This window comes from Scyliorhinus torazame, chromosome 2 (genome assembly GCF_047496885.1).
Source record: "Scyliorhinus torazame isolate Kashiwa2021f chromosome 2, sScyTor2.1, whole genome shotgun sequence".
Taxonomy (NCBI): domain Eukaryota; kingdom Metazoa; phylum Chordata; class Chondrichthyes; order Carcharhiniformes; family Scyliorhinidae; genus Scyliorhinus; species Scyliorhinus torazame.
This window is the reverse complement of record NC_092708.1, coordinates 222,697,549-222,714,004: the sequence shown is the minus strand read 5'-3', so window position 1 is coordinate 222,714,004 and position 16,456 is coordinate 222,697,549. Positions and strand designations below refer to the sequence as shown.

The following is a 16,456-nucleotide window of genomic DNA, read 5'->3' as shown; positions in this document are numbered from 1 at the left end:
GGAGCCACAAGTCGGATCCCCTGGTCGAACGGGTCCTTCTCCTCCATGCTAACCCCCAATATGCCTACGTGGCACACCCCATGACGGGCGGGAGGACACAGTCTCCCTTCGGGACTAGGCACCCGCAGGTTATCCAGCGACCATCACCACTACCCCCGACTCTACACTGTCTCCCTCCGTTGCTACTCACGACTCTACACCGTGTCCCTCCGTTGCTACTTATCCAGAAGATGACACGGTCCTGGATACGCAGGCCTCAACACTTCATCCGGCACCAGTGTCCTCAGCACAGCCGGGATTGAGGCGATCACAGCGGAAGGTCAGAGCCCCCGACAGACTCGATCTCTAATTCAACCCGTCCACTTAGCCCCCGCCGGACTCTTTTTTAACAGGGGGTGAATGTGGTGAACCACTGTATTATATTGTACATACTGTTCTTACTTATGGTACTTACTGTTTGTTACATGTCTGGGTTTGTCCCTGCTGGCTCCGCCCCTCGGGCTCAAGTATAAAGGTAGCTAACCTCCAGCCCTGCCCTCATTCTGGGACTGGCTGCCAGCAGGTGTCTTTTAACTGATTAAAGCCACAGTTTACTCTTCCGACTCTCTTGTGTCGTCATTGATGGTACATCACCATGGTTATCCTAGGTTTGCTCTCCTAGGCCTGCCCTAGCTGAAGTTCTGCATCCAATACTGTGCACCCCCATTTTAATGAGGACAGTTTCCAATGATGAGGAGTTACAGGGATAAGCTGGAAAAGTCTGGGCTGTTTTCCTTGCAGCAGAAAGAATGTTGCGGAACAGAGATGTTTAAAATCATGAAGGATTTACAACGAGTAAATAAAGAGAAACTGTTTCCGCTGAGTGAAGGGTCAATTCCAGGGAATAACAAATTCAAGGCAAAGGAATCAGGGACAATATGAGGAAAAGCGTTTTTGTGCAACGTGTCAGGAATTGAGTACACTGCCTGCTCGGAAGCTGGGAACTAATACAGTAGTAGCTTTCCAAACGGAATTAGATAAATATTGGAAAGATTTTTTTAAAATCAGGGATACGGGGAAAGAGTGTGGGAGTGGGACTAATGACGTTGATCTTTGACACACTTGGTGCAGACAGAATGGTCTGAATGGGCTGCTCTGTGCTATATTATCCCACTCTTGAACTTGAACCGACATTGCTTAAATTAAAATATATACAAATCGTTTCGAAAGGTTAAGTTAAAATCAAAATGATCAAATATATGAACGAAGATATTTTCATTGCAGTTTTAATGTAAGCTTACTTATGACACTCATAACCATTTTTATTATAAAAGGGTGGATGATCTTGTAAGACAACTTTTTCTTTTTATGTAACAAGCTATAACACTCCCTCAGTAAATTACAAATGGTTATCATTGTTGGTCCTCTCTTTTATTTTGCATAATAAAACATTCTCCCCTCTCTCTGGCTCTAAAATAGCAAACAAAGCTAATATATTTTGAAGAGTTGCTGTTTAGTTGCATTTTTGTACACTTGCGCTATAGTCTGAAAATGTAATGGATGCAGATGAAGCAGACGTTTATGTTTAATCTATTAAAATCATCTACAAATTCATTGAAGACAGCATCACTCGTGAGTTAAAATCATACTCGCCTGTCAAATATATAGCTTATAATGTAAAAAAATCCTTTTCAAATTAAAATTATTTTTGTGATTCATTTCTTCGAGTGATGATGTCTGTTACAGAGGTGGCAATGCCGAGGGTAAATCACATCCAAAACCATTTGAAACTAGCTATTAGTTTTCTCCATTAGTTTTAAGCAAATGGCTGGCAGCTCCATTGTTCCAGCAGTACCACTGGGAGCAGGGGCCACTGCAAAGACAAGTAGCCTAGAAGCCAGACTGGAGTAGTCCAGGGCCAGCGTGGCAGGCCCTGGCAAGGGCGGGTGGGGGCCGGTTATATTAGCCTACATGGGGTCTACAGGGTGGGAATGAATAACTTCCCCATGGTCCTTGCGGAGTACGAACTCCCCGCAAGGGGGGGAAGGATCTCTATTAACCTTTGTATAAAAGGTCGGTCAGTAAGGCATCGACCAGAAGAGGAACCCGATAGGGATCTACCAGGCAGTGTATATATTGTGTTGTAAATAAAACCACGTTTCTTTATTTTACTTGGTGTGGACTCCCCATGTCCTTATTAAACTGGCATCGGCTCAGCCGCAGTGAGGGAACAATGCAAGGGAATATTTTGAAGGGGCCTCCGATTGGCAAAGGGGGCCTGAAAGGGAGGCACTCCCGCCATAAGACTGCCAGGTGTTACCTGGTGGGCAGACATTAGTCTAGCGTACCAAGGGAATTATATCCCCTAGTGGTGGGCAAGTGACATGTACAGTTTCGCTGCTATGGTGTCCATTTTCCTCACTTTCCTGCCTTCCAGTCCCTGGGTGGAGGGTAAAATTCTGGCCTTGCACTTTGGCGTGTCTGCTTTAAGACAATGGCTTACAGCTGGAAATTTGTTCAATATATTTGCCTTTTACTATAAAAAAATATATATTTATTCAAATTTTTCAACAAAACCCCCCCAACGAAAAGAAAGAAACAAGAACACAACAATCAGAAATTACACACTGGATTTCCCCCATATACAATAACACCCCATATAACATTTAAAAACACAAATAGGGAACCCCCCCACACCTTCACCCAATCGCCACACAAAGAGAACCACCCCCCCCCACCCCCACCCCCGCCGCCCTTGGGCTGCTGCTGCTGCTGACCTCCTCCTAGCGCTCCACGAGATAGTCTAGGAACGGTTGCCACCGCCTGAGGAACCCTTGCACAGACCCTCGCAAGGCAAACTTTATCCTCTCCAGCTTGATGAACCCTGCCATGTCATTGATCCAAGCTTCCACACTCGGGGGCTTTGCATCTTTCCATTGTAGCAAAATCCTCCGCCGGGCTACCAGGGACGCAAAGGCCAGAATAACGGCCTCTTTTGCCTCCTGTACTCCCGGTTCGTCCGATACCCCAAATAATGCCAATCCCCAGCTCGGCTTGACCCGGGCATTCACCACCTTGGACATAGTCCTCGCAAAACCCCTCCAAAACCCATGCAGCGCCGGGCACGACCAGAACATATGGATGTGATTTGCCGGGCTCCCCGAGCACCTCCCACATCTGTCCCCCACCCCAAAGAACCTACTCAACCTCGCCCCTGTCATATGCGCTCTGTGAGTAACTTTGAACTGTATTAGGCTGAGCCTGGTGCAAGAGGAGGAAGAATTAACCCTACTCGGGGCATCAGCCCACAGACCTTCATCTATCTCCTCCCCAAGCTCCTCCTCCCACTTGCCCTTTAACTCCTCCACCGAGGCCTCCTCCTCTTCCTTCAGCTCGTGGTAAATCGCCGAAACCTTGCCTTCTCCAACCCATACACCCGAAATCACCCTGTCCTGAATCCCACGTGCCGCGAGCAGCGGGAATTCCCTCACCTGCCGCATCACGAACACCCTCACTTGCATGTACCTGAAAGCGTTTCCCAGGGGCAGGCCAAATTTCTCCTCCAGCGCCCCTAGGCTCGCAAACGTCCCATCGATGAACAAGTCCCCCATTCTTCTAATCCCTGCCAGATGCCAGCTCCGAAAACCCCCATCCATCCTTCCCGGGATGAACCGATGATTCTCCCGAATCGGGGACCAAACCACCTCGCCCCTGTGTCGCCTCCACTGCCCCCAGATCTTCAGCGTCACAGCCACGACCGGACTCGTGGTGTACCTCGTCGGCGAGAGCGGCAGCGGTGCCGTCACCAGCGCCCTCAGGCTCGTGCCCACACAGGACACCATCTCTAGCCTCTTCCACGCTGCCCCCTCTCCCTCCATTACCCATTTACGGATCATCGCCACATTGGCTGCCCAATAATAGCCACACAAATTCGGCAGCACCAGCCCCCCCCTGTCCCTGTTACGCTCCAGAAACACCCTCTTCACCCTCGGGGTCTTATTCGCCCACGCAAATCTCATGATGCTCCTGCTTACCCGTTTGAAAAAGGACTTGGGGATCATAATGGGAAGGCACTGGAACACAAAGAGAAACCTCAGGAGGACCATCATTTTGACCGACTGCACCCTACCCGCTAGTGAGAGTGGCAGCATATCTCATCTTTTAAAATCCTCCTCCATCTGCTCCACCAACCGCGTCAAATTGAGCTGGTGCAGGGCGCCCCAACTTCTAGCTACTTGGATCCTGAGGTACCGAAAGCTCCTTTCCGCCCTCTTCAGCGGTAGCTCATCTATCCCCCTTCCCTGGTCCCCTGAATGCACCACAAAGACACATAAACTCTTCCCTACGTTGAGTTCATACCCCGAAAAGTCCCCAAACTCCCTAAGGATCCGCATGACCTCTGCCATCCCCTCCACTGGGTCCGCAACATACAACAACAGGTCGTCGGCATACAACGACACCCGGTGTTCCTCTCCCCCCCGGACCAGTCCCCTCCATTTCCTGGACTCCCTTAGTGCCATGGCCAACGGCTCAATTGCCAGTGCAAATAACAAGGGGGCTAAGGGGTACCCCTGCCTCGTCCCCCGGTACAGCTGAAAGTACTCCGGCCTCCGCCGATTCGTAGCCACACTCGTCACCGGGGCTCTATATCGCAGCCTGACCCAACTGTTGAACCCCTCCCCGAACCCAAACCTCCGCAACACTTCCCAAAGATACTCCCACTCCACCCGATCAAAGGCCTTCTCCGCGTCCATAGATGCCACTACCTCCGCTTCCCCCTCCACCGAGGGCATCATAATCACATTGAGGAGCCTCCGCACATTTGTGTTTCCCTGCCTACCCTTCACAAATCCCGTCTGGTCCTCATGAATCACCCCCGGGACACAGTCCTCAATTTTCGTAGCCAGCACCTTCGCCAGCAACTTAGCGTCAACATTGAGGAGCCAGATCAGTCTATACGACCCACATTGCAATGGATCCTTGTCCCGCTTCAAGATCAAAGAAATCAGCACCCTGGACATTGTCGGGGGCAAGGTCCCTCCCTCCCTCGCCTTATTAAAAGTCCTCACTAGCAACGGGCCCAGCAGGTCCACGTATTTCCTGTAGAATTCAACCGGGAACCCATCCAGCCCTGGGGCCTTCCCTGCCTGCATGCACCCCAATCCTTTAACCAGCTCCTCCAGCCCAATCGGCGCCCCCAAACCAGCCACCTCCTCCTCCTCCACCCTCGGGAACCTCAGCTGATCTATGAATCTTCGCATCCCCTCCTCCCCCGCTGGGGGCTCAGACCTGTACAGATCCCCATAGAAGTCCTTAAATACCTCATTTATTCTCACTGCACTCCGCACCGTATTCCCCCCTCTATCCTTAACTCCACCAATCTCCCTCGCTGCCTCCCTCTTACGAAGCTGATGTGCCAGCATCTGACTCGCCTTCTCCCCATACTCATACGTCGCCCCCTGCGCTTTCCTCCACTGTGCCTCTGCTTTCCCCGTGGTCAACAGGTCGAATTCCGTCTGGAGGTTCCGTCACTCCCTAAGTAGCCCCACCTCGGGGGCCTCTGCATACCTCCCGTCTACCCTTAGAATCTCCCCCACCAACCTTTCCCTCTCCCTCCCTCTCTCTTCTACCTGTAGGCCCTAATGCAGATTAGCTCTCCCCTGACCACCGCGTTCAACGCCTCCCAGACTACCCCCACCTGCACCTCCCCGTTGTCGTTGGCCTCCAAATATCTTTCAATACACCCCCGCACCCGCCCGCACACCCCCTCATCCGCCAACAGTCCCACATCGAGGCGCCACAGCGGGCGCTGGTCCCTCTCCTCCCCCAACTCCAGCTCCACCCAATGTGGGGCGTGGTCCGAGATGGCTATGGCCGAATATTCCACTTTCGGGATTAGCGCCCTACTCAAAATGAAAAAAATCTATCCAGGAGTAGGCTCTATGGACGTGGGAAAAGAAGGAAAATTCCCTGGCCAGCGGCCTGACAAACCTCCATGGATCCACTCCCCCCCCATCTGGTCCATAAACCCCCTGAGCACCTTGGCCGCAGACAGCCTCTTACCCGTCCTGGACCTAGAAATGTCCAGTGCTGGGTCCAGCACCGTATTGAAGTCCCCCCCCCCATTATCAAGCTTCCTACCTCCAGATCCGGAATCCGACCCAGCATGTGTTTCATAAATCCGGCATCATCCCAATTCGGGGCATATACGTTCACCAGTACCACCCGCACCCCCTGCAACCTACCACTCACCATCACATATCGACCTCCATTATCCACTACAATATTCAGTGCCTCGAACGACACCCGCTTCCCCACCAGTATTGCAACCCCTCTGTTCTTCGCATCCAACCCTGAATGAAAGACCTGCCCTACCCATCCCTTTCTCAGCCTAACCTGATCTGCCACCTTCAGATGTGTCTCCTGGAGCATAGCCACGTCTGCCTTCAGTCCCTTTTAGTGCACGAACACCCGGGCCCTCTTGACCAGCCCGTTCAGGCCCCTCACATTCCAAGTTATCAGCCGGATCGGGAGGCTATTCGCTCCCCCCCCCCCCCCCCCCCCCCCCCCCCCCCGCCGACTAGCCATCTCCTTTTCTAGGCCAGCCACGTGCCCGCGCCTCCCGCACCCTCCAGTCCCCCAGGCGGCAGACCCCCGCCCCGACTACCTCTCCTACTTCCAGCTCCCTTTTGGCCAATGCAGCAGCAACCCAGTTCCACCCCCCCCCCACCCTCGCTAGCCTTTTACTTTTTGCTCCTCTTTTCCCCCATTCACAATAGGCCTATGAAGTGACCCATCTGTATTGAAGTGATTAAAGTTGAAACTGACTTTCAGTTAAAAATGTTCCCAGATTAAGTGAACATTTCCACCTGAAAGACCTTTGATGTTCAGCGATGGGTTTTCATTACAGTTTGTGAACAATTGCTGCAAACAATACTCACCACATTCTCCTGGATCTGGCTGTTTGACACTGAAATGCTGATGGACACATCTCCTGGTGAAAGAGAATACAGCTGAATTTAACTGCTGTGAAATTCTTTGTAATGTTTGTGTGCCAATCATTTTGAGGTCACAGAAACAGGAAAGCAGGGAGTTTTCTGCAGACCAGGAGGCATCTCTTCAGCTCTCCATAGATGTTGCCTAACTAGCTGAGTATTTTTATTTCACATTGCTGCCATCTGTATCCAACATATTAGATAGCATGAATTTTGTTAAGACTTTCATACAATGAGTGTGTGTGTTGAGCAATGCAGTGCACAGTATTATAGGACGTTTACTGGGTATCTAGTCAGTCACATTATGCTGTGTGACTAGGGCTATAACTGTTCGGTCGTTCAGTTGTGATGCTCTCCCATTTGTGAACAGGATCATGACAAAAATACTCACCTCCTCAAAACCAAGACCTCTTGGTCAAAGTTGAGGTGATCCTACTGCAGCTCTGACCAATAGATTCAAATACATCACGTTATAACATAGAATCTCCTCAGATAACTACTGTTCCAGATCTCAAACGTATTTTGACATTGGAACATCGGAATGTAAGATGTAAAAAATCAGCAGGATATTCAGTAACAGGTTCATATCAAAGATTTATCCAGTAAAATGTTTGCTTTGTGAATAACTGAAATATTATTTGCATTGTGTCTATTCGAGAAACATTCTGCACAGTTTCACTAGAATATTCAATGAAAATGTTTGAATATAATATGAAGGGAGTATAGGGACAAAGGAATTGCAAGATGAAAAAAAAGATCAGTTTAATTTGATTTTACCATCATCACAGTTGCAATATAATGCATTCAGATTCATTCACGTCGGGGCAGAGTTGCCCACAAAAAATAAACCGATATTTTTCTGTTGCCCACAAATTTAATGTTATTTTTAACTCAATAACTGAACAGTAGACATGACTTTGTGATGTGGCTCAAATTTCTCAGTCAGATGGTGGTCAGGCCCCACTTCAGGAACTTGAGCCCATTATTTATATGGCACTTCAGTACAGGATTGAGGGAGTGCAGAAGGAGTTCTGAGGGATTATTGAGGGAGTGCCAAGCAAGTGCTGAGTGAATACTCAAAGGAGTGCCGAGGGAGCATGGAGCGTCCTGAGGGAGTTATTAATAGACTACTGAATGAGTGCTGATGGAATGCTGGACGAGTGCTGAATGAATATTGAGGGAATGCTGAGGGAGTACTGAAGGAATGCTGAACGAGTGCTGAATTAATATTTAGGGAATGCTGAGGGAGTACTGAAGGAATGCTGAACGAGTGCTGAATTAATATTAAGGGAATGCTGAGGGAGTACTGAGGGAGTCCTGAAGTAATGCGTCCAAGTCGCACACCAGCCTGAGCTGGAAATATATCACCATTGTTTCACTGTCGCTGGGTCAAAATCCTAAAACTCCCTCGCATACAGAACAGTGGGTGTATCGACACAACAGGGACTGCAGTGGTTCAAGAATGGAGCTCACCACCACCTTCTCGAGGGCAATTAGGGATAGGAAACAAATACTGGCCTATCCAGCGAAACCGGCAATAAATAAAGGTCAGGCAATTGGCCCATATGCACTCAGATTAGAATTCCATCACCCAAGCCAGAGACTCAATGCAGTGGCTAGGTGGGAGGGTATGAGGCACCAGAACCTTCCCCCAGGAGCCGCTTACCCTGAAGGATACAAGAAGGTGTCAATGCACCATTGGAGGATGAGTGTGAGCCTGCTTTTTTAAAATTCATTTTTACGGGATGTGGACTTCGCTGGCGAGGCCAGCATTTATCACCCATCCATAATTGCCTTTAAGAAGGTGGTGGTGAACTGCCTTCTTGAACCACTGCAGTCCCTGTTGTGTCGGTACACCCACTGTTCTGTATGCGAGGGAGTTTTAGGATTTTGACCCAGCGACAGTGAAACAACGGTGATATATTTCGAGCTCAGGCTGGTGTGCGACTTGGACGGGGACTTCCAAGTGATGGTGTTCCCATGTATCTTCTACCCTTGTCCTTCCAGATGATAGCGTTCGTCGGTTTGGGCTTCTTGTCAGGGCCTTCTCAGGATGAATGGTCTCTCCTCATCCCCTCAGCCATCGGCCCCACTGCTTGCATTAGGTGTAGATGACGAGGATGCCCCTGCATGGATGCAAGACATCCTAAGTAGGCTGGAGCTCCCAAGGCCCCACCTCCAGAGAATGCAGGTCAAAGTTATTGCAGGCAACGGGGCAGCATAGTCAGCAGCTTGCCTCCACCATACATGAGATTGATATCAGATTCACACCAATACAAAATGGCAGGAAAAGAAAACTTGGGAGCTAAAATGGTGGAACAGGGTTTTTTCAAAATTTGTTTTGTCATGTAAATATTGCACAATATAATGTTTTCAATGTATTCATATGTGCATTGTTATTCTTTTTAAAGACTAGTCATACCCAAGCAAACTGCCATGCCTCATGATTGGCATTCACTGAAGGTAGCAGGGGAATGTCAGACATGCCCTTTGTTGTGTAGGAGATGATAGTGTTGTGTTTGTGATCAGTGTTCAATTAACATTCATATGCGTGTCCATCTTGTTGTTCACCGGTCTGTAGAACATTAAAGAATATGTAGGCTTTGCAGACATCCATTATTTGCAGTGCCAGGGAGCTTGGCTTTGATTATGTTCAGCAGGAACAATTGAAGGGCTTTATGTAAAGACAAGAACCTGTAAGAATGGAGCACGGTCTGAGACCTTGGTCATGATAAGCAGCTTGATGTATGCCTACTGGTGCATCAGGTTTACTGGCTAACAATCTACAGCAGCCAGTGTGTGTGACAGGCGTCCATTGACCCTGATCCTCTAACTGGTAGAGGACACAGGTTCGGAGCTAGTTCCAGTGTGGGAGTGGAGTGGCTGAAAGCAACTGGCACACATCCCAAAAAGACAAATCTGCCCTGGTATTGGGACAATGGTCATGTAGCTCTCTCAATCTCAGGCAAATCATGCATGTACAAAATTGTCCCTGGTTTCCCTGACACATCTCTCGAAGGCCTCAGCATCCAGTAGACTAAAGGGTCATTCAGATTCATTCCTCTTCCTCAGGCTCATCCCATTCATCCTCATTTGAGGAGGAGTGTTGCTCCTCCCTGTCATCCTGATGCTAGGTTCACTGTGTTGAATTGCCACATGATGGCAGGCCAGCTTGGTGGCCCAGTGATTAGCACTGATGTCTCAAAGCACCAGGGTTAAATTCCAGCCTTGGGTGGCTGTCTGTGTGGAGTTTGCACATTCTCCCCGTGTCTGCGAGGGTCTTCTCCGGGTGCAGTTACAAGATGGAAAGGGCATTGGCCACCTATTTGATGCACCTGTGTGTGGCAGCCAGTGAAATGCCACCAGTGGAACCCTTGAAACAGCCAGTGGTGAAAATGTTGAGGGCCATAATTTGAGTATCACGGGCATAGGGTTGCTGTAAAATCCTCTGGCTGTAGGTCTTGCTGCACAATCTGGCAAACATCAGTGATGGCCTCCTGGGACAACCTCAGGTGTCTCTGGCATTGTCTCTTGCATATCTGGAGGTAATTTGTCCATATCCTGAAGACACATTGCAGCACCAGTGACTTTTTTGTCAGATGCTATCCCTATTGAGCACCCTCCCCCTCTGTTGCTGCTGGCCTTGTGGCCTCTGTTGTTAACTGCTGAGAGCCTCTCCTTTTGCTCCTGAGGTTGTAGGAATATTGGGTGTAAGCGACCAATAGATATTCCACCAAATAAACTGTGTGGAAAGGGCAGACAGTGACATGGGAACTTGTGTGTCCATGGGTTTCATCCATATCGCTACAGTGGGACTTCATATTCTTTCCACTGTCTACACTCAAAATCTACTGACCTCACACTGGCCTCTTCCCACTTGCACCTACACTCCTGGCAGCTACAAGTAAGTTTTGGAAAAATCATTTGCACTGTGTTAGTGACCCTTGAATTGCAACTCGTGATCCTTTACAATCCCCCGTTCATCTCCGACTTTAATTCATCATCGTTGACCTTCCCAATTTCATTCTGCACCTGTAACCCTTCAACCTCCACTCATCTTCCTTGACCCTGTCATTGCGAAAGTGGACATACTATCTACAACCCCATGAGCCTATCGCACCCTCGTCGAGATTGCCCCTCTGCCCCCTCTGATCTGAGATACCACCCCGTCCCCGCACCGGATCCTGGCTTGAGGTCCGACCTGCCGCTGTCACATTGAAGACTAATCTTGCAGTCTGAACCCGCCATCATAATTTTAACATTTTAGCTCCAACATAATGACTCACCTTGCCTGCCACTTGTCCCAGAGTCAACATTTCATTTCTCCCATTCTTCCTGTGTAAATATTTAGAAGGGAAACATTTTCTACATATAAGACTTAAAAGATCCATATTATAAATCTCACTTACTGTGCAGGCTGTGCACGGATCCTGAAGATGAACCTTTCGGAATGACTGGCATCAAGGCATGCTGAATGGCCAACTCCCACATCTGGGCAACATCCAACCCAGTGCCACCTGTCAACACACTGTTGCTTTTGGGTGAACTCAAATGATTAGTCAGATTTTCCCCAACAAAATAGACCACACTGGCGGTGGTAATTTCAAAACAGTGATGATTGGCTCCAGCAGGTAATAAGTTAAAGTTTTTTCCAGGTTCCAGAGATAAAATTTCAGAAAGCGGAATTTCCTGCAATTTAAAATATTGCCCTTTTATTCTGGTATAAAAATATCACCTCACAGCTAGCAACATGACAAACTAAGCAAGGTATTCTCTATGTAACTTCTGATCTTAATATAAGGATCAAGTACAGTTCAGTGAATTATAATTTTGTAACAATTATATTTTCCAGTCTCCTAATTTTTCTCTCTCCCTTTCTTTATTCCTTCCTGAAGGCGGAAACCAAAGTTTGGATCCAGTTCTATAAGCATAGGAAGCCCTCTCGTACCTGGACAGTGAGTGTTCACAGGCTGTTCAACTAAGGGACATTGCAAGTCAGGCCTATATTCTCCTCTCCAATTGTTTCAACATTCCCCTGACCGCTGCAGCCTGAATCCTGACTTTGGTTCCTTCAGAGGTGCGAGGAACACAAAGGCCATCTGCTGCAGCCCACTTGTCAAGTCAAGTAACCCAGTCCAGAAGGGATCCAGAAGGGAAAGAACCAGGGTCCTTCTTTATCTGCGTGGTCCAGTACCTCAACATTTAATACATTGCACTCTCAGACATGAGGGGCCATTCATGATGCAGCCAGTTACAGGGGTGACTTATTTTTAAAGATGCGCATGGTGAATGTTTTTCTGAGAAGGAAAAACTTGGAGGCTCACCTCCATGTGAACGCCTGCCTCAATCCTCCTTGAGTGAAATGCATTGGTCACTCCTTCTCATTGACTTGTGGGTGTCATAATATACACCAGTACATCCTGGTGCAGACACACACACACACACACACACTGATGGACATGCAGTGGGACCAATCAGCATACACAACACTGCAGCCAATCACCAGTGAGAGCACACGCACTATAAAGACAGGGGACAGGAGAGTTCCCGCTCATTCTAGTAGCAGCCAGCTCGGAGCACAGAGCTCACAGCCTGCAACACAGACATTCAACATGTGCTGAGTGCATCACCTGGTTAGGACTAGGCAAGGGTCAACAGTTAAAGCTGGTATTGCATTTACCCACAGTTCAAGTATGTTCATATAGTTAACCTTATAATAAAATAGAGTTGCACCACTTCCAGTGTTGGTGACTTGTTTGTGATCCAGAACACCCAACACATCATGGTACAAGGAGTGGTTGCATACTAGCACTTCTCAGACCCACCTGCAACTAATCAGCATTCCGCCATCCTGAAGTATGGAGAACATCAACCCGCCGCCGCCGCTCCGCATCGCCGGCAATCTCGGGGTCAATTGGGAGATTTTTAAACAGCGCTTCCAGCTCTTCCTCGAAGCCACGGACAGGGAGAACACCTCGGACACCAGGAAGAATGCTCTGCTCCACACCACGGCCGGGCAACACGCCATCCACATCTTCAACTCCCTCACATTCACAGACGACGAGGACAAGACAAAGTACAAGATGGTTCTCCTCAAATTCGATACCCACTTCAGCACAGAGGTCAATGAAAGCTTCGAAAGATACCTGTTCCAGCAGCGCTTGCAGGGTAAGGACGAGCCTTTCCAATCCTTTTTAACACATCTCTGCATCATTGCGCAGTACTGCTACGGGCCCACCTCCGACTCCATGATATGCTACCAGATCGTATTTGGTGTTCTGTCGGACCCCCTGCATCAGCAGCTCCTCAAAATTAAGCAACTCACCCTAGCGACTGCCATTGAGACCTGTGTCCTGCATGAAAATGCCACCAGCCGGTACTCCCACATACAGCCGGCTGAAACGGCGCGGCAAGGTCCCCACGAGGCGGAACGGGTCCAAACAATTGTACACCTCCAAGGCTGCAGCCTGGATGACGTCGGCCATTTTGTGTGTTTTTTGTGGCCTGAGGAACGTTATGCGCAGGCGCGCACTGTGCAGCACCGCACCGCGCATGCGCGGTGGCGCAACGAGCGTACTGATGTCACGATGTGCGGCAACTGTGGCTCCGCCCATTTAAAGCGGCAATGTCCTGCAAAATCGCGACAATGTCTACGATGTGGCAGACTTGGCCACTATGCTGCCTGCTGTCGAGCAGCTCAGCCTGCCAATTCGCATCGCTTCAGCCAGCCTCGCAGGAACTTTTGGGCAATTCAACCCACGTTCACCGAGTCCGAGTCCGACTTCCCACAGATCAGTGACACCGGGGACCCGAGGGAGCCTTTTCGAGTCACTGTTATAACAAAGAACAGGCTGTCCCCGAATCAAAACCACCAGCTGCTGTCGGTGCACAGCATTGATCCAGACGACGAGTGGTGTGCCATCCTGACGGTCAACTGATCCCAGATACGATTCCGCCTGGACACTGGTGCTTCCGCTAATCTCCTAGCGCGGTCAGACTTTCAGACCCTTGGGGTTAAACCAACCATTCTTCCATCGACCTGCCAATTAGTGGACTACAATGGCAATGTCATTCCTGCTACCGGTTCATGCCAACTCGAAGTGACGCACAACTCGTGAAAAGCCATCCTTCCCTTCGAGACCGTGGGCTTCTCGAAGAACTCTCTGCTAGGCACACAGGCGTGCAAACTCCTAAAACTCATTCAACGAGTACACTCTCTCTCCCCAGAGAACACGTCTGCCTTCCAGGATGCGGACTTCAGGGCGCAACTCAATGCCATCATCGACCAGCACCGCGACGTTTTTGAAGGCATGGGCATGTTTCCATACACTTACAAAATCCTGCTCAAACAAGACGCCATGCCTGTGGTTCATGCACCTCGCAGAGTCCCAGCACCCCTCAAGGACCACCTCAAGCAGCAGCTGCAGGACCTCCAGGACCAAGGAGTGCTCTCCAGAGTGACGGAACCAACCAACTGGGTCAGTTCCATGGTATGCGTAAAGAAGCCTTCCGGCGAGCTCCGGATCTGCATTGACCCAAAGGATCTGAATCGCAACATAATGAGGGAGCATTACCCTATCCCCAAGCGCGAGGAAATCACGTGCGAGGTGGCTCGGGCCAACATCTTCACCAAACTTGACGCCTCGAAAGGATTCTGGCAAATTCAACTCGACAGGTCCAACAGAAAGCTGTGTGCCTTTAATACCCCGTTTGGCAGATACTGCTACAACAGGATGTCGTTTGGGATTATATCGGCATCAGAAGTATTGCACCGGATCATGGAGCAAATGATGAAGGGCATTGAGGGGTGCGCGTCTATGTTGACGACATCGTCATTTGGTCCAATACCCCGCAGGAGCATATCAGTCGCCTCCAGCGCGTTTTCAAACGAATACGGGACCAAGGCCTTCGCCTCAACAGAGTCAAATGTTCCTTCGGCCAGACAGAACTCAAGTTCCTAGGGGACCACATCTCCCGGTTGGGTGTGCGGCCGGATGTGGACAAGGTGGCAGCCATCACAGCCATGCATAAACCAGCGGATAAGAAGGCGGTCCTCCGATTTTTTGGCATGGTCAACTTCCTGGGGAAGTTCATCCCCAACCTCGCCTCCCATACCGCAGCTCTCCGGAACCTGGTCAGGAAGACGACACACTTCCAATGGCTTCCCGCCCACGAGCGCGAATGGGAGGAGCTTAAGACCAAGCTTACCACGGCCCCGGTATTGGCATTTTTTGATCCCACGAAGGAAACAAAAATTTCAACGGATGCCAGCCAATCCGGCATTGGGGCGGTGCTCCTGCAATGCGATGAGGCCTCATCATGGGCCCCCGTTGCATATGCGTCACTTGCCATGACCCCCACGGAACAGCGCAGATGGAAAAGGAGTGCCTGGGACTGTTGACTGGGGTCGACAAATTTCATGATTACGTGTACGGCCTCCCCCAATTCACTGTCGAGACAGACCATCGCCCGCTGGTCAATATTATACAAAAAGACCTGAATGATATGACCCCTCGTCTCCAGCGCATTCTGCTTAAACTCCGGTGGTACGATTTCCAGCTCCTATACACCCCGGGCAAGGACCTGATCACAGCCGACGCTCTGTCCAGGGCAGTCAACACCCTGTGTGACCCAGAGGGGTTTGTATGCCAGGTTGACACCCATGTGGCCTTCACGGCCTCCAATCTGCCGGCCACGGATGAACGCCTTATCCACATTCGTTGCGAGGCTGCGGCTGACCCTCTACTACAGCGTGTCATGCGCCACATGATGGACGGGAGGCTCAAGGGCCAATCCCGCAGTTCTGCAATATCAGAGACGATCTAGCAGTAGTCGATGGTGTCCTCCTGAAGCTGGACCGCATCGTGATCCCGCACAGCATGCGGCAGCTCGTTTTGGAACAGCTACACGAGGGCCATCTTGGCGTGGAGAAGTGCCAACGGAGGGCCCGAGAGGCTGTGTACTGGGCCGGCATCAAATGGGGACATCGCCAAAACAGTGCTCAACTGCCCCACCTGTCAGCGGTTCCAGCCGGCCCAACCACGTGAGACCCTTCAGCCCCATGAGTTGGTCATGTCCCCTTGGTCTAAGGTAGGCGTTGACCTGTTCCATGCGCTCGGCAGGGACTATGTTCTGATTGTAGACTATTTTTCAAACTACCCGGGAGGTCGTACGCCTGCACGACATCACATCATCGGCGGTCATCCGTGCCTGCAAGGAGACCTTTGCTCATCACGGCATCCCACTCACTGTGATGTCGGACAATGGCCCCTGCTTCGCGAGCCAGGAATGGTCCAACTTTGCCAGCAGGTACAACTTTGTGCATGTGACATCCAGTCCCCTGCACCCCCAATCCAATGGCAAAGCGGAAAAGGGCGTCCACATTGTGAAACGGCTCCTCTGCAAGGCTGCCGATGCAGGATCCGACTTCTACCTCGCCTTGCTGGCCTATCGTTCGCCTCCACTCTTCACGGGCCTGTCGC

General features: G+C 50.1%; 1 protein-coding gene across 1 annotated transcript in view; it reads right to left on the bottom strand.

Moving 5' to 3' along the window:
* prkd1 (protein kinase D1) overlaps nucleotides 1-16,456 on the bottom strand; it is a 575,159-nt gene that overhangs the window by 25,823 nt on the left and 532,880 nt on the right. The window contains exons 10-11 of the mRNA XM_072484262.1: nucleotides 11,384-11,663; nucleotides 6,921-6,973 (exon numbers count right to left, since the gene is read on the bottom strand). Coding sequence (XP_072340363.1) covers nucleotides 6,921-6,973; nucleotides 11,384-11,663 — 333 coding nt within the window. The remainder of the gene's footprint in view (nucleotides 1-6,920; nucleotides 6,974-11,383; nucleotides 11,664-16,456) is intronic.